This window comes from Papaver somniferum, chromosome 11 (assembly GCF_003573695.1).
Source record: "Papaver somniferum cultivar HN1 chromosome 11, ASM357369v1, whole genome shotgun sequence".
Classification (NCBI taxonomy): domain Eukaryota; kingdom Viridiplantae; phylum Streptophyta; class Magnoliopsida; order Ranunculales; family Papaveraceae; genus Papaver; species Papaver somniferum.
Window position 1 is genome coordinate 49,157,392 of NC_039368.1, and position 23,829 is coordinate 49,181,220.

The window sequence follows — 23,829 nt, forward strand, 5'->3', positions numbered from 1 at the left end:
AGGCCCGTCTGAGACTTTACCTGTGATTGTTTCTTCCGACTTGGATAGAGATCAGGAAAGTAGGCTAGTAACCGTCCTTCAAAACAACAAGGAAGCTTTAGGGTGGACCATAGCAGACATTAAGGGTATAAGTCCTACTGTTTGTATGCATCAGATCTATTTAGAGGAAGACACCAAACCTTCTAGGGAGATGCAACGTCGACTAAACCCCAATATGAAAGAAGTAGTTCGAACTGAGGTTCTTAAGCTATTAGATGCAGGCATTATCTACCCTATTTCAGACAGTAAGTGGGTCAGCCCCGTTCAGGTTGTTCCCAAGAAATCTGGTATTACTGTAGTCCAGAATGATAACAATGAGTTAATCCCGACCCGAGTGACCACGGGTTGGCGTGTTTGTATTGACTATAGGAAATTGAACAAGGTCACTAGGAAGGACCACTTTCCCCTTCCCTTCATCGACCAGATGCTAGAGAGATTAGCTGGACATAGTCACTATTGCTTTTTAGATGGCTACTCTGGATATAATCAGATCGTTATTGCCCCAGAAGACCAGGAGAAAACCACTTTTACCTGTCCATTTGGTACCTTTGCGTATAGACGCATGCCTTTCGGGCTATGTAATGCCCCTGCGACTTTTCAGCGTTGCATGATGAGCATATTTTCTGACATGGTAGAACGGTTCTTAGAGGTCTTTATGGATGATTTTTCAGTGTTTGGTTCATCTTTCGATGAGTGCTTGCATCATTTGTCATTAGTTTTGACTAGGTGTAAGGAAAAGAATTTAGTGCTTAATTGGGAGAAATGTCACTTTATGGTTCGTTCAGGAATTGTTCTAGGGCATATTGTATCTTCAAAGGGTATAGAGGTAGATAGAGCCAAAGTTGACCTTATTAAAACTTTACCGGTCCCAAAAACCGTAAGAGATATTAGGTCATTCTTAGGGCATGCTGGTTTTTATCGTCGTTTCATTAAGGATTTTAGCTTGATGTCTAGACCTCTTTGCAATTTGCTTGCAAAAGATGTTAAGTTTGTCTTTGATGATGCTTGTTTAGAGGCTTTTGAGAAGCTTAAGTCATTACTCACTACCGCCCCCATAGTCCAGGCACCCAACTGGAACCTACCCTTTGAGATCATGTGTGATGCTTCAGATTATGCTATTGGTGTTGTGCTAGGTCAGCGAGAAAATAAGTTACTTCATGTGATTTACTATGCTAGCAAAACTCTGAATGATGCCCAGTTGAACTATACCACTACCGAGAAGGAACTATTAGCCATTGTGTTTGCCTTAGACAAGTTTAGACCCTATCTCTTAGGTTCTAAGATCATCATATACTGATCATGCTGTTAAAATATCTTTTGTCTAAGAAGGATACTAAACCTAGATTGATTAGGTGGATTCTGTTGTTGCAAGAGTTTTCTCCAGACATTAGAGACAAAAAGGGTGCCGAAAATGTTGTAGCAGATCACTTGTCTAGGCTAGTTGTTAGTTCCCCAGATGATTCCCTTCCTATAAGGGATAGCTTTCCTGATGAACAATTGTTCTTTGTTACCCAATTACCTTGGTATGCGAATATAGTGAACTATCTTGTTACTGGTCGAATGCCCCAACATTGGGGTAAACAAGATCGTTCTAGATTTTTAGCTGAGGTTAAGCACTTCTTTTGGGATGATCCTTATTTGTTTAAGTATTGTCCAGACCAGATTATTAGGAGATGTATACCTGAGAGTGACCAGTCCAGTATTATTTCCTTTTGTCATGATCATGCTTGTGGGGGTCACTTTAGTGCTAAGAAACTGCTGCTAAGATATTGCAGTGTGGATTCTATTGGCCTTCGTTGTTTAAAGACTCCCATAGTTACTGTGTTACTTGTGAACGTTGCCAGAAATTAGGAACCATTTCCCGTAGGAACATGATGCCCTTGAACCCGATTTTATTGTTGAGGTCTTTGATGTGTGGGGTATTGACTTTATGGGTCCGTTTCCTAATTCTTTTGGTAACCTATACATCCTTGTCGCTGTAGACTATGTCTCTAAGTGGATTGAGCGGTTGCGTGTAAAACCAATGACCATAGGGTTGTGATTGAGTTCTTGAAAAAAATATACTTACACGTTTTGGTACACCGCGAGCTATAATTAGTGATGGAGGGTCGCACTTTTGTAATGGACCTTTTAGGCTTTGATGAAGAAATATGGTATTACTCATAAGGTAGCTACCCCGTATCATCCACAGACTAGTGGTCAGTAGGTTTCCAATAGGGAGATAAAACGTATATTAGAGAAAACAGTTAATCCTAATCGGAAAGACTGGTCGTCTAGGCTTACTGATGCCTTATGGGCTTACCGTACTGCGTTTAAGACCCCTATTGGAATGTCGCCTTATCGGCTTGTTTATGGCAAGGCATGTCATTACCTGTTGAGTTAGAACATAGAGCTTATTGGGCTGTTAAGCAGCTAAATTTTTCACTCGACAAGGCAGGAGCCCATAGGAAACTCCAGCTCAATGAGTTGGAAGAGATTCGTAGATAGTGTATGATAGTGCGAAGGAGTATAAGAACAAAATGAAACTTGTGCATGATAGGAATATTCTAAGAAAGACATTTTCTCCAGGTCAAAAAGTTCTTCTGTATGATACCCGCTTACATCTTTTCCCTGGGAAGTTGCGTTCTCGGTGGACGGGTCCTTTTATTGTTCGCACTGTTTTTCCTCATGGAGCTGTTGAAATTAAGTCACCGGATGGTAGTAGTTCTTCGAAGGTTAACGGTCAGAGATTGAAACCCTTTTTAGAGCCCTTGCCTACAGGTGATGTTGAGGAGGTCCCTCTGGAGGACCCTGTTTACCCTTGATTGACCATCGAGGCGGATTGTATGTTGTATATTAGTTTTTGATTTTCTTCACCCAGGTACTATCTTTCCAACTTCTCCTCGTGTTTTGTTACTTTGGTACTGCTCTTTCATTAAAACATTGAGGACAATGTTAGATTTAAGTTTGGGGGTGGGGAAGAAACTTTTTGTTAGTTTTAAGTTGCAATAAATAAACTCCAGAGCCTAGAAATTTACGCCTATTAAGGATAGCACTAACCAATCTAAGTGGATGGAAACATTTTTGTTTTAGGAGTTGAGGAACCAATCTGACTAGATGGAAACATCTATAGAGTCTATTCATAAAAGCACAGAGCTCAGGTGTTAGAAATAACATGATAGTTTCGCCATATCTTGTCGAGTCCTTTTCACTTTATTTTTAGTTTTCTTTTTTTCAAGTGATTTGGTGGGGCACACGATTCAAGTTGTTACCTTTGCTAGGGTGTGAAATAGAGTGACTGAGTTACCTTTTCCAAAAAAAAAAAAAAAAAAAAAAAAAAAAACCGGACCAGTTAGACCAATCGGAATAAGTATTAACACTTGGATAGCAATATGCGTGTGTTCTCCCTGTTTCCGTCGCCTAAGCAAGCGTGGAATGCAGGACCCGTGGGAACTATCGTGTAATCTGCTGACAAGAAGCATGCGCTTGGATCAAAAGATCTATTCATGCCGTTAAGTTAAAAAAAAAAAAAAAAATGGTTATTGTTATGTGTAGTCAACTGCTGGTTCCCTTGTATTTGCCAGTTTGTTGATCTAGATTTAAGTTATTGACCACTGGTTCCCTTGTATATGCCAGTTGTTAATATTAGTCAGACCGGTATCTCAGTCATTTAGGTTAGGTTCATCTTGGCAGAGGCCTTCAGACAGATATGGGAAACACCGTTCACTTTTCAACCATCTACATTTTTCTTTTTCCATCTTCTTAATCTTTTCATGTGATTAGTCTGACTCCGAGTATGATGTCCATCGTGAAACTATCTTAGTAGAGCTCTGTCACTTATATGAATTTTAGTATGCTTGAGTGCAAACTCGTGCAGCAATTGGAATTTCGCATCAGGGTTCTTCCTCTTAGAGTCAATAATTGTATGCCAACCAAGGAGGTTCTTTAGTGCTTTCCAAGGTTCTGCGTAGATAGCTAGGGTCTGGAGTATTGGTTTTTGTGGGTACACCTCTGATAAACCCACCCGAGATTAACTCGGTCACTTTTCAAGAATAAATTTGCTCGAGGACTAGCAAATAATAAGTTTGGGGGTATTTGATAGACACATTTTTGTGTCTAATTTGTCCTCAATGTATATTGTTGGAACTCTATTTTGTACTAATTTTGTTATTTTATGTATTTGTATTTTTGGAAATAAACATTTTTGGAAAATTTGGCTCGAAAAGTTGATTTTGTCACCCGGAGGACAAGTGTTATTCGGACTCTCGCTTTTGGATAAGGGGTAAACCTAATTAAAGGGCACCCCAGGTCACCCAGGCAGCTGCTATTCGCACCCAAGTTCTGGTTAGGGGGAGGAATCTTCTTCCCAATTCAAAAAAACAAAATTGGCGGGAAAAAATTGTTATCAACTGGCAGATTTAGGGTTGGAAGTTGGACGGGATTAAAGGAGATTCAATGGCCAAATTAAATGGGTTTGTTCCTAGCGCCTAGATAGAGCTGGTATGGGTGTTGGATTCGGTCAAAATTGGTTAGATAACCGGTGGTAATCAAATCAGGGAAGTATTCTAAAATAAGAAAAATATTCTATTCTTGGAATTCTTGGATGGAAGAGACGTGCATGGGTTGATTTTATTGGCTGGAAACAATCCCTACAGCTCAGGATGACGCGTGAGAAGAGATAAACATCGAACAATCCGTAACAAATCAGAGAATTAAAGAAAAAAATATCGGGAATATTTCATTCACTGCCGAGTAATGGGAAGATTTTTTGGATTAATGGAGGAGATTCAATGGTTCAATTACGTATAAATATGTTCCTAATGTGCTACAGGAGGCTGTCGAGATTTTGGGGAGGTTTGGAGGCGAGCAGAGAGGCGTAGGAGGAGTTGCAGAGAAGTTACCTGCTGCTGCTGCTGCTGCCATTAACACGCCTGAAGAACGAAGAACGGACTCGCAGCAGCAGTCGTTTATAAAACAACATCGACTGTCCTCTGTGGGTCGTAGTTCTTCAACGATAACAGCAACTCAGCTCTGTCGTTGATTCTGGACGCCTTCTGTGGGTCGCAGAGTTCTGTTTTTCATCAATTTCTTGTATTTCTCTTCATTGTAAAACACTTTTGAGCATCAATGAAATATTTTGAGATCATTTTTACTATGATGAGATAAACCCCAACATGGGACGACGGAGGAGGCCAAACTTCATACTTGGGGTAATTTTATTTAATTCTATTTACTTTTTGCACCAATTTTAATTGAATTAAGATTTTAATTAATTATTTGTGATTTCATTTGATGGTTTATGCTTAGTCCTAGGGATTTTTGATATGCCATGCTTAAGAAATACAAGTAATATTTTATAAAATCTATCTTGGCAATCAACTAGAGTTAATATTTGTTTTGTTTTGAACTATAATCGCTTAGAATTAAATTCTGAACCACTTGAAAATGAAAAATGGCCGAATCTTTAGTCCCAGTACCTCTCTACCAATTTGTCTATATTTGTATATAATTTTTATAAATCTAAAAATCCTTCACCTTCACAAATCTTAGAGTTCGAACCTTCATTACTACAACCACCGAAAAATCTTTTATCAGATACCCAAAGCCTCACCGGTATTACAAGGTGGCGCAGTCACGCATTCAACTTACAGAAACCATCAAGAACTTTGAAGTATGCTTAAAAGAGTAACCAATATTTTTCGAAAGATTTTCCTACCAAGCTCGTTACCCTATCGGTCTCGTTCTAATCAAATTTTAAGCCTGGGTTCGCGTTAGGTTTCGTTTACCTAAGGCGGGCAAGAAGGGAACGGTGATGAAATCCAAACCCTTATCTTATATGGCCAGTTCTTGCCCTTTACTAGGAAATTAAAGCAGTCGGTTCAGTCCTCAACATATAATCACCTTAAGGCAGACAGTAAACCCGCTGACAGGAGATTCGCGGGTGTTTAGAAGTTTACCTCCCGTACCAGACGGGCGAAGAACCGCTGTAGTCGACTCGGTCCACTGACTCCGGTGTCAGTGTGCGAACCCGAGGGGCCCAGACGATATTGTAATCGTCGTCCTTCCCTGCAAACAGTTTATATTTAATTTTTTTTTTTATATAACCCTTCCGTAGGGTTTAAAATTAAAATAAATTGTCCAAAGTCCAGTCCAATGAAAAGAAATACAAAAAATAATAATAATAATTACAAAATAAAATAAAATGGAAAGTCTCTTAAAAAAATAAAAAAAAATAAATCTCTCTCTTTTTTTTCTTTTTTTTTTCTTTGTCTTTTTTCCTTCTCTTTTAGCTTTAAGCTTTGATTCCAAGGTCTTTAGTATCCAACTTCAAACCTGTAATACAAAGACACAACCAAAGAGACGTAAAAAGAACAAATGAAATAATAAAAAATAATAAAAACCTAAAAATTCTACCTAATCACAAATCCGCGTCGGCGACACCAAAATTTGATGGAATTTTCAAAATTGTTGTAGTGATAGTGGTAAAAAAGATTCGTTTCAGGCTTGTGAAGGAAATGGAATTTTTAGATTTAATAAAAATAAAAATATATATACAAAAAATATTAACAATGGGCGAGAGGTATTGTGACTAAGGATTTGGCCGAATTCACTACACATGGTTCATTCATATATTCTTTGACAATTTAAAACTCAATAAAATTAACATGGACTCTGATTTTGCCAAGATAGATTCTCAAAACATCGATTGTAAGTCCTAAGCATGATGTATCAAAACACCTAAGTTAAGCATACATCATCAAATTAAATAACAACCAATTAATTCAAATCATATTTCAATTTTAAATTAATGCAAAAGTCATAAAAAAGAATAAAATAAATTTACCCGTGTATGAAATCCACCCTCCTCCGTCGTCCCAGTGTTGGGTTTAGCTCATCATGATAAAAACACGCTCAAAATATTTATTTATTGCTCAAATGGTGTTTACAATGAAGATAAGAAGAGAAAATGGTGTAAACAGCTAATGTGAAACCTACAAGAAGCGTCACAAAAGAACGATAAAAGAGAAGTGCTATTGTCGCTGTGGTTCTAAGACCCACACCTACGACCCACGCCTGTGAGTCTGTTTCACTATTGATAAACGACTGTCCCTGCGAGTCTGTTCTTCGTTTTCTTGGTGTTCTTCATCATCAGCAGGAGCAGAAACAGTGTTTCATCAACTCTTGATTTCTCGCTCCTGAGCTCTCCTATCGACCCCAAACTCTCGACACCCTTCTAGGACACCCAGGGAACCTATTTATACCCAACAGCGACAAGAAATCACGCTCATTAACTCTCCATGATACTCCATTACTCGGTGTTAAAAGAAAATATTTTCCGAATATTTTCTTCCCTGAAATGATTCTCCACGCGTAAACAGCTTCTGATACTCCCTTATTTAGCTTCTACACGCATCTTCAATGACTAAGTGTCATCCAAACACGAGCAACACACATCAAACTTGCTGAAAATCCGTGAATATCATTTTCAAACCCGTGTTGCCCTGATTTCTTCCACGTGATTATCCAGCCAAATTCAGTCGAAACAATCACCCATACCAGCTCTGTTATGATATATTACATGTTTCCACAAAGTTTCAGCGATTGAATCGCACAAAATCACGTCCAAATGCAATCGAGAAAATCTGCCAGTGAAGAGCAAATATTTTCCCGCCAAAATATTTATTTGAATTTGTGAAGAAGGTCACCCCTTATCCAGTGGTCGCCCCCTTATCCGTTGCTGGGGTCCGAATAACACATGTCCCTTGGGGTGCCTTTAGTAATTTTTCTGGGTTCCTCCGGTGCATTTATGGGGTGTCTTTAGTACTCTATCATGGGGTGTAAAACACCACTTTTCGAGCCAATTTCGCCGCAAGAGCTTATTTTTCCAAAAACATCTACAAAAACATAAAATAACACAATAAGTATTTAATCGAGTCTAACAATACAGAACATTGAGAACAAAATAGACACATAAATGCGTCTATCAGGCCACCACCGAGTAAGCCCCTAGAAAATGGTGTGAACGTACTTAGCAATAATGCACGAACGAGCATATAAAATATGGACGAACGAGGATATATGGAGACCTATGCAAAATAGGAAAGGAAAATAAAATAATATAAAAAAATTTGAAGAAGGCGCACAGGACCGGACCCACCGACCAGCCGGCCATGCCGCAGCCGTGGCCGGTCCCACGCCTCTCCGTCTTTTTAATTTTATTACTATTACTATGGAAGAGGGCCACCCGGGGCTTTTATTGAAAAACAAATAGTAGTTTACACATGAATGGTTGGGAGTCGGGCGACAATATGTGCTCCGACTCCTATTATTATTTTATTTTTTTACCTAAAATGAAACTTTTATTATTATTATTATTATTATTATTATTATTAATATTAGAAAGCAAAGTCAAATTACATGGAGTTATTATTATTATTATTATTATTACTATTACTATAAAAGCAAACAAAGTCAAAGTTTACAAAGAGTTTGTTGGTAGCCTCGCAACAAGTGGGGCACCAACACCTTTTTGAATAATAATACCTAATCTATGAAAAAGGAAACCTCCTATCTTGCAATTTACATGCTGACTGGCAAGGCAGTTCTTCAATCGCTTCAAGAATGTGCATGTATCATCACTTAGATCTCCTAGGACCGTGAATGCTAAAGCTCCAAACTCGTAGCCATGAGATAATCACTTGTCAAGGTACTCGGTACGTTTGTGGGTAATATCCATAGCAATAGCATGTCCGGGGGTGAAATGCATTGTACGAGCACTTGTAAAGGGTGATATACCGGTGACATCAAAGCAAACATCACGACCATTTATCCAGTTGTAAACAATTAAATATGCCGGCTTCATGGTATTGGCATTATCCAATAAAAAACCGATAGGTGCTTCCTTACGATTCGCGACACTAGATTTGTAATAAAAGTCCACAAAGGTATCACGTGCTAAATCATGACGAAATTTAACACCGACATCTTTAACACAATGTAGTGCATGATCCCCGTAAATATCCATGACATGATTGCAGCTAGTAAAACGGCTATTAGCATAAAAGAGAGGAATAGCCAAACGATACTAGAGTACTGACCTAAATTGACGGGGCCCTATTGCTTGGTTGAGTCCTTGTATGGGTATGGATTTAAGAAAGTCCAGCGCGTGAGCAATCTTGTTAGCGCGCCAAAGGTCAAATTCCCTGTCAGACAAAGAGTAAGTAGTAGGTAGTTCCTTCGTAACTATACCAAAGTATTGGGCCGCCAGTGATTTCATGTATTGTGGGGCAGCATCATTGATGTTGAAAGTAGAAAGAGACAGCCTACAAGCACGAGTATAAAAAAAAGGCGCGCTATTATTATTATTATTATGAAAGGAGCCACATAAGCTTTTATTAAAAGAAGAAATATACGAAAATTTACAATGATTTGGCAGAGAGACGCGCCCAATACCTTTTTGGATAATAATGCCTAATATGTGGAAAAGAAAACCGCCTAAATTATTATTGACATCATGATTCTCCATACAATTCTTAAATCTTTTCAGAAGGATTGTAATGTCATCACTCAATTCACCCAATGTTGTAAAGGATATGACACTAAAACCATATCCATGAGACGAACACAGGTCTGCATATATGTTGCGTTTTGCGTGTGATAGCAGTAGAGATTGCATGACCCGGTGTGAAGGCACGGTTCCCACCCTTGGAGAATGGTGAAACACCGCTAACGTCGAAACATATATCCCTTCCATTCTCCCAGTTATATATCATGAGGTCTCCAGGTTTGAGAGGAGTGCTCCTTTCAGACGTAAGACCCAGAGACGCTTTTTTTCGTGCAACTACTCCTGCTTTGTAGCACAACTCAACAAATAGATCTCTTACCAGATCATGGCGATACTTTATACCCACTTTACTTGCACAATGAATGGCGTGATCACCAAACCGATCCATAACACGTTTACAACATGAATAAATACTATCTTCTGCAAATAAAGGTATACCCAAGCGGTATTGAAGTACCGACCTGAATTTTCTTGGCTCTAAGGACTGATTAAGCCCTTGGATAGGGATTGCCTTTAGATAATCTTGTGCATGAGGTTTCTTATTGCACATCCATAAGATAGAGTCACGCTCGGACATAACAAAATTATATGGTAAACCCTTCATGATAACATCATAGTAACGAGTAGCCAGTAAATGCATGGGTTGTGGGGCGACATCGTTAGAGGTTTCTTATTATTATTAATGTTTAAAAAAAAGGCGCCGTATAGGCTTTTATTAAAATTACAATTAATATTTTTTACAAAGAGTTTGTTGGTAGCCTAGAACAAGCTGAGCACCAACACCTTTCTGAATAGTAATACCAATACGATGAAAAAGAGAACCTCCTACTTTGGAATTAGCATCTTGACTAGCAAGATGATTCTTCAACCTACTCAAAAATATACAAGTATCTTCTCCCAGTTCACCAAATGTTGAAAAAGCCAAAACACCAAACTCATATCCGTGTGTTAGGCATTTGTCTAGATATTTATTACATTTGCGAGTAAAAGCCGCAGAAATAGCATGTCCTGGGATGAAGGAAGTAGTTCTAGCACTAGTGAACGGCGAGACATTCGTGACATCAAAGCACATATCCCGTCAATTTTCCCAATTGTAGACGAGTAAATCTGCTGGCGGTGTCAGACAAGAAACCCATAGAAACCTCCTTGCGAGCGGCCACATCAGCTTTGTAACAAATATCTGCCAAAACGTCACGAAACATGTCGTGTCGAAATTTGATACCAACTGCACTGGCGCAATGTATAACATGGTCACCAAACCTATCCATAACACGATTACAATAGGAACAAAAACTATCTTCCTCAAACATTGGTATACCCAACCTTTAGTTAAGAACTGCACGAAATTGATGGTGTCCAACTGCTTGATTAATCCCATGAATGGGAACAACTTTTAGAAAATCCATAGCATGCTTCGTTCTATTACATTGCAAAGAGCAATGTCTCTCGCAGATAGTGGGAATTTGGTGGGCAATTATGTCTTAATCACATCAAAGTATCGAGCCGCCAGTGACTTCATAAAATGGGGGGCAACAACATTAATGTTAAAATCATACAGAGAAAGACCACAGTATTGCGTATATACCTGCAACGCATGCTGATACCGCGGACTGAATCAAAAGAAAATAATTACAATATTGTTAGGCTTCCAACTAGTTAATGTAATAATCTTTATCCAATAATAAAAATAATTTTTTAAAAAAAATTACAATATTATTATTATTATTATTATTTTTTTTAAATTAACTAATTTACGGTATTATTACATGAAACTAGTTGGAAGCCTAACAAGCTAAGCTCCAACGACATATTATTACATTAATTGAACAGGTTGCTGTGCTAACCTACTAGCGAGCCTCATGGGTAACCTAGCCAAGGGAGCCGAAACGGCGGGAGGGGAGCTGAGATTGTGTCACAAGGGGGGCAAACTAACACTACCTTCCATGTTAATTCCTGCAATTTTACGCCATTGGGGACTCGAACCTGGGACCTCCTGGAGCGCATTAAACTTTGGGGAACGGGGATGACCAGCTGAGCTAGGGGCCCGTTTATTATTATTATTATTAGAAAAAGAAAATAAGATCAATACACGTCGGTAGAAGGTAGTCGAGCGACAAGCTGAGCACCAACACCTTTTTGAATAGTAATGCCTAGTCGATGAAATAAAGACCCGCCAATTTCATGATTAGCATCATGGTTAATTAGGCAGTTCCTCAATCTTGTCATGAATGAAATTGTATCTTCACCCAGCTCGCCAAAGGTTGAGAAATCCAATACACATTGAAACCATACTCATGTGTAGTGCATTTATCCAAATATTTGTTGTGCTTGCGAGTGATTGTTGAGGCGATAGCATGGCCCGGTGTGAAGTTGAGTGTTCTAGCACTTGTAAAAGGAGATATTCCAGTGACGTCAAAACAAACATCTCTCCCATCCTCCCAATTGTAAACAAAAATATCAGTGGGTTTCAAATCCTTTGCATTTGGAGTGTCTGAGAGAAAGCCCCATATTCATGCAAACTTTAAGTTTTCCACATTTCTTCAAATATTGCTCAATTCTCCAAAAAAGCCTAGCCCCACGGTTATTAGTTTTTTTTTTACCAACAAATATTAATATATTATCATTATTTTAATATTCTAAAATAGTGGACGTGCGAGCAAAGTCCTACTTGCTCATTCATGCAAAATTTGAGAGTTTCAGTCAAGATGAAACTCTTCTGAAAATCCAAAATATTGCACAAGTGTCCAACAAAAATACTTAAAATCTCAGGAATGGAAGTAAGTTAGACATGGTGTCTCGTGCACCACCATAGCCGTACCTAGATGGTCCACTTGACCATCATGGCCGTGCGGTCCCATACTTCTTCATTATTGGATAATCTTCCATAATTTGGATATTTTTCCATATTTTGATGAATCCTTCTCCACCAGTTGGACAATTCTTCATACACCGCTCATCCATCTCTCCACCATCAATGGTCATTTCGATACCCATTGGTTGGTCGATATTTCTCCACCCACATTGGACAATTCTCCATCTTCTGAAACCAGAGTTTTTCAAAATTAGGGTTTCAGATTTATGACAATTTTGATAAACATCAATAATTTTCATATTGATTGAGCTATCAATACTTTAATTAATATTTAAACGTTAGATTATGCTACCAACATTTTTGTTGCTCGATTGTACAAAAATCAACGTGATTTGGACAACCATTCGCTTGTCCAACCATCCAATATGCTATTGGACGTCCATGAATCTAATACTTACTAATTCCTACTTTGTCATTCGAAAATTCATGACATAGTAGATCAAATGAGTACTCTACGTAACTCAGCAATATCTGATTTCCTATCACGACATATCAGAATAGGTCAATTATCGAGCAATCTCATTAGAATGACATTCATCGATCCAAATCATCTGAACATCATTATTGCCTCAGCTGGTAAAATGATATATCACAATTCATCTGACTCGACGTCTATGTATTATTACCTTCCCAGTAGACACCTTATGTTCAATCCATGAGTCATAGAGCATATCACATTCGTCCATTATGCTCGACACTCATCAAAACTAAGACTCATAGTCTAGCCAAGTCAACAATTGACCAATTAAATACACGTCTGCCTTGCAGACTCCACATTCATGAGACATGAATCTTGTCACGTGGGAGGGTACTCATTAGGATTTTGGTTTGGCGGCCTACAACACATGCGTACATCCACGATGATAAATGTGAGTAAGTCGTGCAAGCATTTGAAGGAGTTAGCAAAGTAATGGATGGACAATCAACCAAGTCTCCCTCATAATGTGGAACTGGTTCAACCACGATTTCCCACTCCCACATTCTTCAACCGTCAAGCTTACTGGAGATCAATGTGTTAACTACTTCTGCAATATAAATAGATTCATCAATCTATGATTATTTTTTTTTGTTGAGAAAACCAACTTTATTAGTTGGTTTAAATGTTTATTTATTTAATATTTTTTAATTATTTAATAAAATAATCTATGATTTGATAGGACAACTTAAGTTATCAGAACTTACCTCTCAATGGATCTCAGTCGAACATTACTGATCAGAACTCAATCAATCTGACCAGAATTCACTGGCGTTCGTCAAACTTGCAGAAGTCCCTAACACATCCACAATTCTTCGATCATCATTGATCTCGCACAATTCTCAGCTTCCCTCCTACAGATCGACCCTTATCCCTCTTTCTAACTGAATTGACTCTGGAAAGGCCATTGTCTTGGTTTAGGCCGGAGTCTTAAAGACTGATATCTCGAACTCAAAGCACTCATGTGTACCACATCTGTTAAAGGTTTAGGAAATTTTCTCAATTGAGGATCTGCCTGTTGCACAACTCTCCACTTTTCCTCAAAAAACAGTAAACGTTTTCACCCATCAACAAACATAATGCAAATTTTGATTTTGTCAAGTGATTCAAGCGTATGTTTTGGATCTAAAGTTGACTACAAATTTGAATGCTTGTGGCTTCAACCGAGTAATGCTCTAATATCTTTATTTACATGCTTAAGGAGACAAATCTTAATGATTTTAGAGTATTTCTAGACTTGAAATCAGGATTTCTGCCTGAAAATTGCTCACCTTTGGGGCTTAGAAGGACATATAGAAAATACCGTCGATGCTTTGTGTATATGCATAACCATGATAGGTTAATTTACGTGGATCACACGTTTAAAAAGATCGCGACACACTAGGTTGCATGTAAAACTCGATTGCAGCGTAGAGTATTATTGATCTTGATAAAAATTTCAATACATTTATCTAAAATGTAAAGTGCTTCCTTTATACGATTACAATAGATTGGTGAAGGCTAAATGTTTAAGAAAGAAGAAAGCGAACATTATTTCGCTATATAAATGGAAAAATAATGCAAAAGGTTATTTCTCGAGCAAGTGAGAGGGGATTACGAGGTTACTATGTTCATTTGTCTTGTATCAGTACATCGAGATATTATTCAATTGTGTGATAGCTTAATGCATTAAGAACCCCGAGAACTTAAACAATCTAAATTACAGTCTTTAAGATACTATGTTTATGTGGTTAAAATCTTAACCACCATCTCGTGCAACAACCGAGCATTAGAACCATTAAATGAATGCCAATTGTCGATGATATTACAAAAATGTTACTATATGTGTATTTCTTTCTACATTTTTTTTTATATATATTTAAGAATGTTGTTGTATTTTTCTTACCTACTACTACCTCTGATATTAGACAAATGGAACCTTGTTCCGGGACGGTACTTACTTATTACGTGAATGGAGTCAAAGAAATTTTAACATATGCGTACTTTATTCCTGTTTCATACAAATCTCCTTCTAAATCAATTTCGATCAGGAACCAACCAGGTTATCTACTATATTATTTTTTACTGTATCTGTGTTTGTTTTCTAAAATAAAATTAATCAATATTTTGGGTTTTTGTTGTTGCGGTTGTTTCTTATCTAAATTTCTCTTGTTAACATCGCCCGCAGACATATATGATATAGTTCGTCATTATGTTATTTTCTCTGTAAAATAATTTTGTGTTTATTTCCCTGCTCAATTTGTTCTTCCAAATGATTTGGAGAGTATGTCTTGAAAGCCATCAAACAGTTTTCTTTTGAAAAAAAATCAAATTCATTGAGTGATTATGTCGACCTATGAGTATATTGTGTTTCAGAATTGTGATTTTTTTATAATCAATTATTCTAACTAAAGAAAAAGTTCAATAAAATATGAAGATATGAAACTAAATAACCTGATACATGTTTGTTTATTTGAGCAGAAGAAGAAAATCTCAACAAGGAGATGAAGGCCATGTCTCACTTAAGATGTAAGTTGCGGTTACTTATCTTTTTCTTTAGGGAATATGATTTATTCTATAAGCACTCACCTAATTTTATCATTTAATTCATTTCAAATCAGTTAGGAAATTTTGTTATAGATTTGCAAATAAAATCACAAGACAACAAATGAGCCCTTTGGTTTACAAAATTTTCATTTTCCTTCACAATATTAATTTGGAATTTGATCTCCAAGGTACTCTACTGCTTAATCCATTAAACCCAACACAATGGTCATAGTGATTTATTTGTGCTTCTACAAGTCTCTTATTTGCATACATACATGTAATTTGCATTGTAAAATTGAGAAGGCCATTAAGAATGACTCCACTATGTTGTCTAGAAACCTAATAAGAATGTCCATTTCGGGGCAAGCACAAAGGGATTTGGTAACTACCAAAATCAAGATATCCGACTTCCAATAAACAAGCAAATGAAGGAGCAGCGGAACTCAAAAGCAACCATAAATTAAAAAGAAAAGAGCGCTATAAAACACTTTTGGAGTCCGTAATTTTCCCCCTTTTTCTTTCGGTCTCTCTATGCCCCCGAGTGTTGTTGTGTCTTGCTCTCATAAATTTTAGCTGATTTTCTCAAAATTCCGAGATAAATTATTCAAATTCAAGCTTCAAATTATTGTTTAATTGATAATTTTTGAGCTTATTATCATTCATTTGTGTTGTATGCGTGTAATGATTTGGAGAAGAAGGCAAAGAGAGATCTTTATATCTCTCGTTAATAGTTGATCTCAACTTCCTTTGTTTGCTTGAAGAATCAATTCTTAAATTTCGAGTGAATAAGTGCGTTCTAGGGTTTTTATTAGATCGGGCGAAGATCTTGGTTAGGGAAACCTGGCTATGGAATACTCTGATAGCAGCGGTAAGTTTTTTTACTTTAGATTTCATAAATTTAACCCCTTTATGTGTTCAATAGAGCTTTGAATACTCTATTTCTTGGGTTTGTGTTAGACGTTAGGAGAATTTAGCACCGCATTAGTTCTTGAAACATAGAAAAATTGTTTTGTAGCTTTGGTGAAAAGTAGGGTCTGGAATTAGGGTTTGAAGAAAATTTGTCAATTGCATGTTTCTGGGGCTTGAAATGGACAGGTTTTTGGTAGAAAATTCGCTTTTTTTAGTTTGAAATAGTTTGGGCGGAGAAATTTGAATGTAATTTTTGCCATGGTTGTCTTAAGGATTGAAAGTTCTCAGCTTTTTACCCCAATTGAGGCACTATATGTCGTGTGCTAGTTGCATTATTCCCATTTTGCGATGTTGAAGGAACTCAGAGTCTTAGTGTGCTTTGCAACCTTGTTCCTGAAGAGTAAAACAAATGTTTTTCAACTTAAAAGTATAATATGTGCAAGTCTTTTGGAGTTATTAGATATGAGCATGCTGGGGTAAATAAGATTGTAGGAAAGGTGATTTTAAATATCCAGGATCATCATGATAGGTGAAAGCTATATAAAGAGGGTCTTTATGTCACATATTTTTAATACGGTTGCAGTAATTGATTGAGTTACCAGACTTATACATTTCGTTGGCAGTTAGTTGGTTAACTGTGTGGGGGTGCAATTACTTCACCAAGAGTTGAGAGAAATAGGATGTCCATTCTTTATAAGTTTAGGAGTTTTACATTTCAGGTGAGCGAAGAATATGTGCAGTAGTCCTTAGAATCTTAAGGCTTTAACTACTTTGAAAGGGTCCCTTTTGTTTCTTGAGGCGTCTCCTAACAGTTTTCGTTTGAATTTACCCTGCCTAGTCTTTTCTCGTCCAGTTCTATAGCATCTGTCAAGAAATATCCATGCATTCTGAGCTGTTAATCTAGAAAGCTAGCAGAGTATGAAAATCTCCTCTGTAAAAAGCACGAGACAGGGTAGAAACAAGGGGGAAGCTGAATTGACAACATTGACCATCCAATCATGGTATTTGTTACTTATATTCTTCTTAGGTAGACCCTTTAGAGCTTTGAACCCCTTTTGTTAAAGCCTTAATGAATGTTGCTAAACATTGCAACAGAGTTATCATGGAAGGGGTTTTGAGTTTCAGTGATGAAGTGGTTTTTTTCTTTGTTTTCAGCTGGTTTGTGGTTGAGGTCATTCAATCAATAACAGAACCAGAAGAGTAGGCGTATCATAAACTTTTTTTTTATGAGAGAGAATTGCCTTGTGTATGCTGAGTTTATTTTCCTGTCAACTTTTGTGTTAATGATATCTTCATGTTTGTTGATGGGCTGTCTATCATAAACTTTTCTTGAGAGGAGAGAGAGGGAGAAGGAGAGAGAATTTCCTTGTGCATGCTGAGTTTATTTTCTTGTTAACTCTTGTGTTAATGGTAAATTCATGTTTGTTGATGGGCCATCTCCCTTAATTTCCACTCTATGATTGATTTTCAAATTACCTGATAACTCTTCCCTATGGTTTGGTTCATCAAGTCCATTTGCCGGAGTTTTGCTGTGGATTTTCATTGATGAATGTTTTTTTAATCATTATCTAACTGCTTGTGTTGCTTCAGTTGAGGCATTCTTGCAACTTTTGCAAATAAATAAATTTCAACTTATAGTAGCCCTCAGTTAAGATTTAAGCAATTTGTGAATGGTTAAGAAGGAGAATAAATACAAAACAATAACATGACATTAAAACACTTAAATAGAAATCATGTTGACAACCCTTATGTTACTCAGATTAGATAAGATACATGTATTGACTCTCACTTTTTCAATGAGAATATTCAAGTTGATTCTCATGTATGCCTTGAACTTCAAATTAGGATTATGATATGAACATGAATCTCAATTCTTGTCACTCAAATTAGAGCAATCAGCACCTCCTTCAATCTACTTATTAAGGCTCCAACTTATTCAGATTTTTGTATTGTGTTCCTTGGCACCAGTAACTTTTTCCTATCCTCGTATTTGTAAATCTCATTGTACAACTGTTACCCCATTTTAAGTTAGAAAAAGAAAAACAGTTTCTAGTGTAATTGTAAAATTTGTTAGGTTTGCTAAGTTATAAGAGTTAAAATGTCTGACATGATCCACTTTGCCTATTTGGAGGTCTAAGATTTTGTTCCCCTTCTTTTATTTGTTTGCTTGCTTGCTTGTGAATTAGTAATAAAATCTTCCTCCCTCCGTGGAGTTTCGCCATAAATAAAAAAGGTTTCCTGATTGATTCACCAATTTGTAGTTCATGCTCGGATAATCGAAGAAGAATGCCAGTTTTATCATAACTGTAATCGGATTTCCTTCCAGTATACCATGCTTCTAATGATGTTATGTTTGCACATTACTAATTTTGCGTTATGCAGGGACTGATGACGATCTCCCTCCATCACATCAGAATAGAGTCCCAAGAGGAGGCCATCTGGCAGGTAATGGAAGGCCCGCGGTTGCAGGTTCTGCTCCATACGCCAGGCCGCCAAATGATATGGAGACTCAGATCCATCTCCTTGAGCAAGAAGCCTACAGTTCAGTGTTGCGAGCATTCAAGGCTCAATCTGATGCCATAACATGGGTATGTATTTGTCACTGAAACTTTCTGTCTCGGCTTTCTATCAATGTGTTTTATCAATCAGATCTTAACAGTTACATTGTGAACTGTATAATTTCCTCAGGAGAAGGAAAGTTTAATAACAGAGCTTAGAAAAGAATTGAGAGTATCAGATGAGGAGCATAGAGAACTTCTTGGTAGGGTTAATGCAGATGATATCATTCGGAGGATAAGGTTTGATACTATCATGAAATGTGCTTCCGTGGTTTCTAGAGAACCATTCATAAGATTTTTTCGTCTGGGTTAGTTAGGCTACCTTTAATTGGAAGCTGTTTGTATAATGTTATCAGGGAGTGGAGACAGGCAGGTGGTGTACACCAAGCCGGCTTGCTCAGTACAGCTCAACCTGTTCATGATCAAATACCAAGCCCTACTGTCTCAGCATCTCGGAAGAAACAGAAGACGACACAGTCAGTGCCTTCTCTATCCTTAAATGCACCATCCCCTGCTCTGCACCCACAAGCAGTCGGGGGTGCATCAATGCAGCCGTCTTCTTCTTCTGCAAAACGAGTAGCTGCTGTTGGAGGAGCCAGGGGCAAGAAGCCTAAATCAGTAAGTTAAATATTTTTAGTAAGGTGTCACCTAAGGATTTGTATTTTAACCCATCCTTTGCCATTTTTGTTTTTCTCTTTATTACTTTATTAGGGGCCGTTGCCTGGTGTGCCTGGAACGAAATCGATACCCTACCCTTCTGCTGGTCCAGCCGGAAGAGGTCAAGCTGCTAATCGTGGGATGCTTGCGGCTCTTGTCGCAAATGAAACTGCAGATACGGCAGCTTTAGAGCTAATTGGACGGAAAGTGCTGACCAGGTGGCCTGAGGATAACAACTTCTATGAGGCTGTCATAACTAATTACAATGCCAGTGAGGTATACTAGATTGCTGACCTGAGAACTTGGCCACTGCTGGCCTAGGTGGAGATTTTGGTTGAACTTTACTACAATTTTTAATTCTTGTAGGGACGGCATGCGCTGGTTTATGATATAAATTCCAAGGACGAGACATGGGAATGGGTGAATCTCAAAGAGGTAAACATAATATTAATTTTTGTTGTACACGGGGTTAAGACAAATTAACACCGGTTTTTCTTTTTCATGACGGGCTTAAATTATTTTTTGAGTCTATTAGGCCGTAATGGGTTGGATTGAACAGCTATGTACTAGAACTGCATTCATGAACTTCCACCATGTTGTGAATGTTGGTGACATGATTTTTTTAGGATAACAGTTGTTATGTGTGCATATACACATGTCTTTTCGATACTGTGTTTGTCTATTTATATTATGTTTGTCTATTAATATTTCGTCCTTGTCTTTCTCGAAACAATTTTTTTTCTTCGCACGGAACCTATGGCAACGAGAGTTTAACCCTGCGAGTCCCTATTTCAAGTGTCTTAATATCTAATGTATTTGAAGGAAGAATAAAATTCCAGTGCATCAGTGAAACTGCATACAGGACACCAAGTCAACATTGTTACTGTAGCATTTGATATATTGTAGGCTAACTTAATAAGGTAGCGCTGAACAATGTTCATCTCGTGTTAGCTTTCTCGTAAGCTGGAGATATAATTTATGTGTTTGGATGTTGCTGGCGCAACTGACAAAATATTAGGTATGTTTATGAACGGCTGTGTCACTATACACATTTTGTTTGTAGATGTGTGTTTTTCATATTGGGGATATATATTTTGTAGCTTACTCATATCCAAGGTATATTTGTTCCATCGGTGGTGGTAGATGTACATCCTGTAGTTTGTCCGTAGCTTCCTTTCTCGTTGTTTCCTTCTATGTGTAAGTGGGAGTCTGAAACTTCTTAAAAGGGGTATATCTACATCTTGTACCTGTAAGCTTCCCACGGTTTCTGGGGTTGCCTGTGAAACTGTTACCATTGTTGTGACCTGAGCATAAGAAAAATATCCGAATATTTATAACCAAATCGCTTTGTAGCCATCAGCTTAGGTTTAATTTATGAAGTTTTTACTTTTAACAGATTTCCCCTGAGGACATTCGGTGGGAAGGAGAGGACCCCGGAATTTCTCGACGAGCTGGTCGTGGTGGTGGGCTAGGTCGTGGGGCTAAGAAGCCGATGGGTCGCGGTGGTCCTGTTCCAGGTGCCGGGAGAGGGAGGGGAGGTATAAAGAATCAGGTCAAGAAAGAATTCCCACCATCACAGAATGGCATTGGAAAGAAGACTTTGGATGACATTGAAATACTTCATACAGAGACACTGGTTAAGGAGGTTGGTGAATTGCTTGAACCATTATATTAACTGTGACGAATGTTATGATTGACTTTTATCTCACTTCTTTTATTGGTTTTTATTCAGGTAGAGAGAGTCTTCGGTGCTAGTCATCCTGATCCACAACAAATGGAGAAGGCGAAAAAAGTGCTAAAAGTAAGAAATACCATGCATTTCCAATTAACTATTTATCATTTGCTCTCCATTTAGCAACATAGAATTAACTGGGGGTGTATGCCAGGACCAAGAGCAAGCTTTGATTGATGCAATTGAGAGACTTGCGGATGCATCTGATGGTGAAAGTGGTAATAACTTTATAATCCACTTGGTTTGTAATTTATCTGCAAGCTGTTATCAACCTTATGCACACTGCAGTGTTCGAAATTTGTTTAAATAGAAACGAACTGGCTCACCTTATCTTATGTGTTTTCCTTATCTTTTGTCACAGATGATGAGCATAGATTCTCACATGGGCAATCATTAGACCGAGAACGAGGTTGGAGAAATCGGCCGTATGGTGGGAACCAGCATAACATGGGATTTGACGATGATATGGTAGAAGGTAGGGGAGATGGATCAGACGGTGATCAGATGGTTGGGGAGGCTAGAGCAGCTTCCTATGACCATCGAGATGCTGATGATCTCTAGTTTCTGGATTCGCCGACAATTCTTAGTTGGGTTGAAGAAATGTCACTTCCGTGTAAAATGCCATGTTTCTCTGATCTTTTTGTCCTCTCACAGTAAAATAGCCCCATCATGTGAGCATTTGAGTAGCTAAAAGTAGTGTAGGTTGGGGTTGATCTTTACAATGTTGATCCAGTAAAATTTCACTGGGTAAATCTGCGATGTGTCCGTGTAAAATTATTGAGCCCTTATGGCCATGTAAAGCGTATCTTGGAAGATGGCCCTTTAGTATTGTTGCAGGTTCAGGTTATAGAATTTTTACTTTTGTTTCTTTATATAAGCTAGATCTTGTATTTCTTAATTTATCTCAGATGTATTATTGGCTAAATATTCTTCTATTGTTGGTTGGTTTAATGGCGATTTCTTTGCTCAAGTTAAACTGCAAAATGATTGAAGAATAAGAATTATCATACAAATGAATCAAGAAGTGTTATTTAACTGCATTGATGACATCTGCCTAAGCAATCTCAATTTAGTGGCTTCTTCTTGGTCTTGGCAAAACCACTTACAGATGGAGTCAATGATAAAACAACGTCCATTGTCTTCCTACAATGAAGAAACGAATCCAATTATCAAACCTACCATATTGGCATCATAAGAGGGTCCTTCCATTTGGAAATGACCTGCACCTTCAATTAGATGGGTTTCTACTCTCCCTGTAGCAGATTTAAGCTTGTTCTCTAACTGTTTCACGCTTGTAAATCCATCTTTTGTTGCCATAACAAAAAGTTTGGGTTTGGGAGATTTTAAGATGGCTTTGTGGTGTCTTCCAAAAAGGATTGAAGCTGTCAACACAAAAGGATATCCCAAACTAACATAGCCTACTACTTCTTTTATTTGATCAACCGCGGAACCTGAAATTGGTGCACCTATGGGAATAAAACAAAACCACAGCAAGTTAGTGAAATCATTTAAGGGTATTCCCATGTTAAAAAAAATAGTTTCATCATGTTATTCATTAGAAGTAAATGCAAAATATCAAGAATTGATGCACTTAAGCTAGAAGGATGAAAGGACCAGAGAAGGGTCCATCGACATTTTTTCATCAGAAACATGACTACTTACGAGATACTTCCGAGGTGCTGTCAACTTGGAAAAAGTAAAGGATTGGAAGCAGAAATATGACTTGCCAAGTGATCATCCCATCCATAGTTTCATGTTAAAGGGAAAAACAATACATGTATCTCAACCACGACGGCTGGTCTCCGTTCTCTAATTCCATAAAGTGTTAATGGTCATGGGTGACATATCGTCAATTGTATATATCGCTCAAAAGTCACGAGACATATAACTTTCAATAAGCAGCCATTGAACAGAGTTGGATATTTGATCAAGTGCACATCTTCCCTTTTGCCCTAGTTCACACAACTAGTACAGGTATCAGCCAATATTCTTCTCATCCTAGACGACTTCCATATATTTTTTTCCAAACATAAAGCCAATATTCTTCATTAACCAGTAAAACATTATTAGAAATAGATTAATTTCCAGCTAAATGAGATCTCCATTCCTCCATATGTTTAGTGATATTTACTGAAATTATCCTATCATCTGTCTGAGCATTATCAAACACTTTTGAGCACCTTGCTTTCCCCAGATACTATGTTATAAAACCAGTATATTCAACTGCCCTCTGATCTAACTGCACCCTTGCATTATTAATGTTAAAGATGGAACAAAGCCAGTCATAAAAGTCAAGATTACTAATAGTATGATGAATATTTTGGTTCATAGAATTCCACACTTTCACTGCTACAGGACAATCAATAAGTAAATGATGCATAGACTCAATATTACTGTTGCAGGCATGACAAGAAGTATTTTTATGCTTAGTAAACCTGGCTATTCTATCCGCAGTAGCAAGACAAGAGTGCAAACAGAGCCAAAGAAAATTCTGGATTATGGGAGGAAGTTTAACCT

General features: G+C 37.7%; 1 protein-coding gene across 1 annotated transcript; it reads left to right on the forward strand.

The window, feature by feature from the left end:
* The first annotated feature begins 15,918 nt into the window (after nucleotides 1–15,918).
* Nucleotides 15,919–22,282, forward strand: LOC113322138 (protein EMSY-LIKE 3-like). Its single transcript, XM_026570165.1, has 10 exons — nucleotides 15,919–16,324; nucleotides 18,748–18,953; nucleotides 19,054–19,163; nucleotides 19,280–19,541; nucleotides 19,635–19,856; nucleotides 19,947–20,015; nucleotides 20,977–21,225; nucleotides 21,313–21,381; nucleotides 21,467–21,530; nucleotides 21,674–22,282. Exons 1-10 carry the CDS (start codon nucleotides 16,303–16,305, stop codon nucleotides 21,871–21,873), a joined length of 1,473 nt encoding a protein of 490 aa, XP_026425950.1. The 5' UTR covers nucleotides 15,919–16,302; the 3' UTR covers nucleotides 21,874–22,282.
* Nucleotides 22,283–23,829: the final 1,547 nt, after the last annotated feature.

Coding starts and splice junctions, on each gene's coding strand:
- LOC113322138 (XM_026570165.1), top strand. CDS start 16,303: ATGGAATACTCTGATAGCAGCG. Junction 16,325..18,747: donor GGAATACTCTGATAGCAGCG/GTAAGTTTTTTT, acceptor TGCGTTATGCAG/GGACTGATGACGATCTCCCT. Junction 20,016..20,976: donor AATGGGTGAATCTCAAAGAG/GTAAACATAATA, acceptor TACTTTTAACAG/ATTTCCCCTGAGGACATTCG.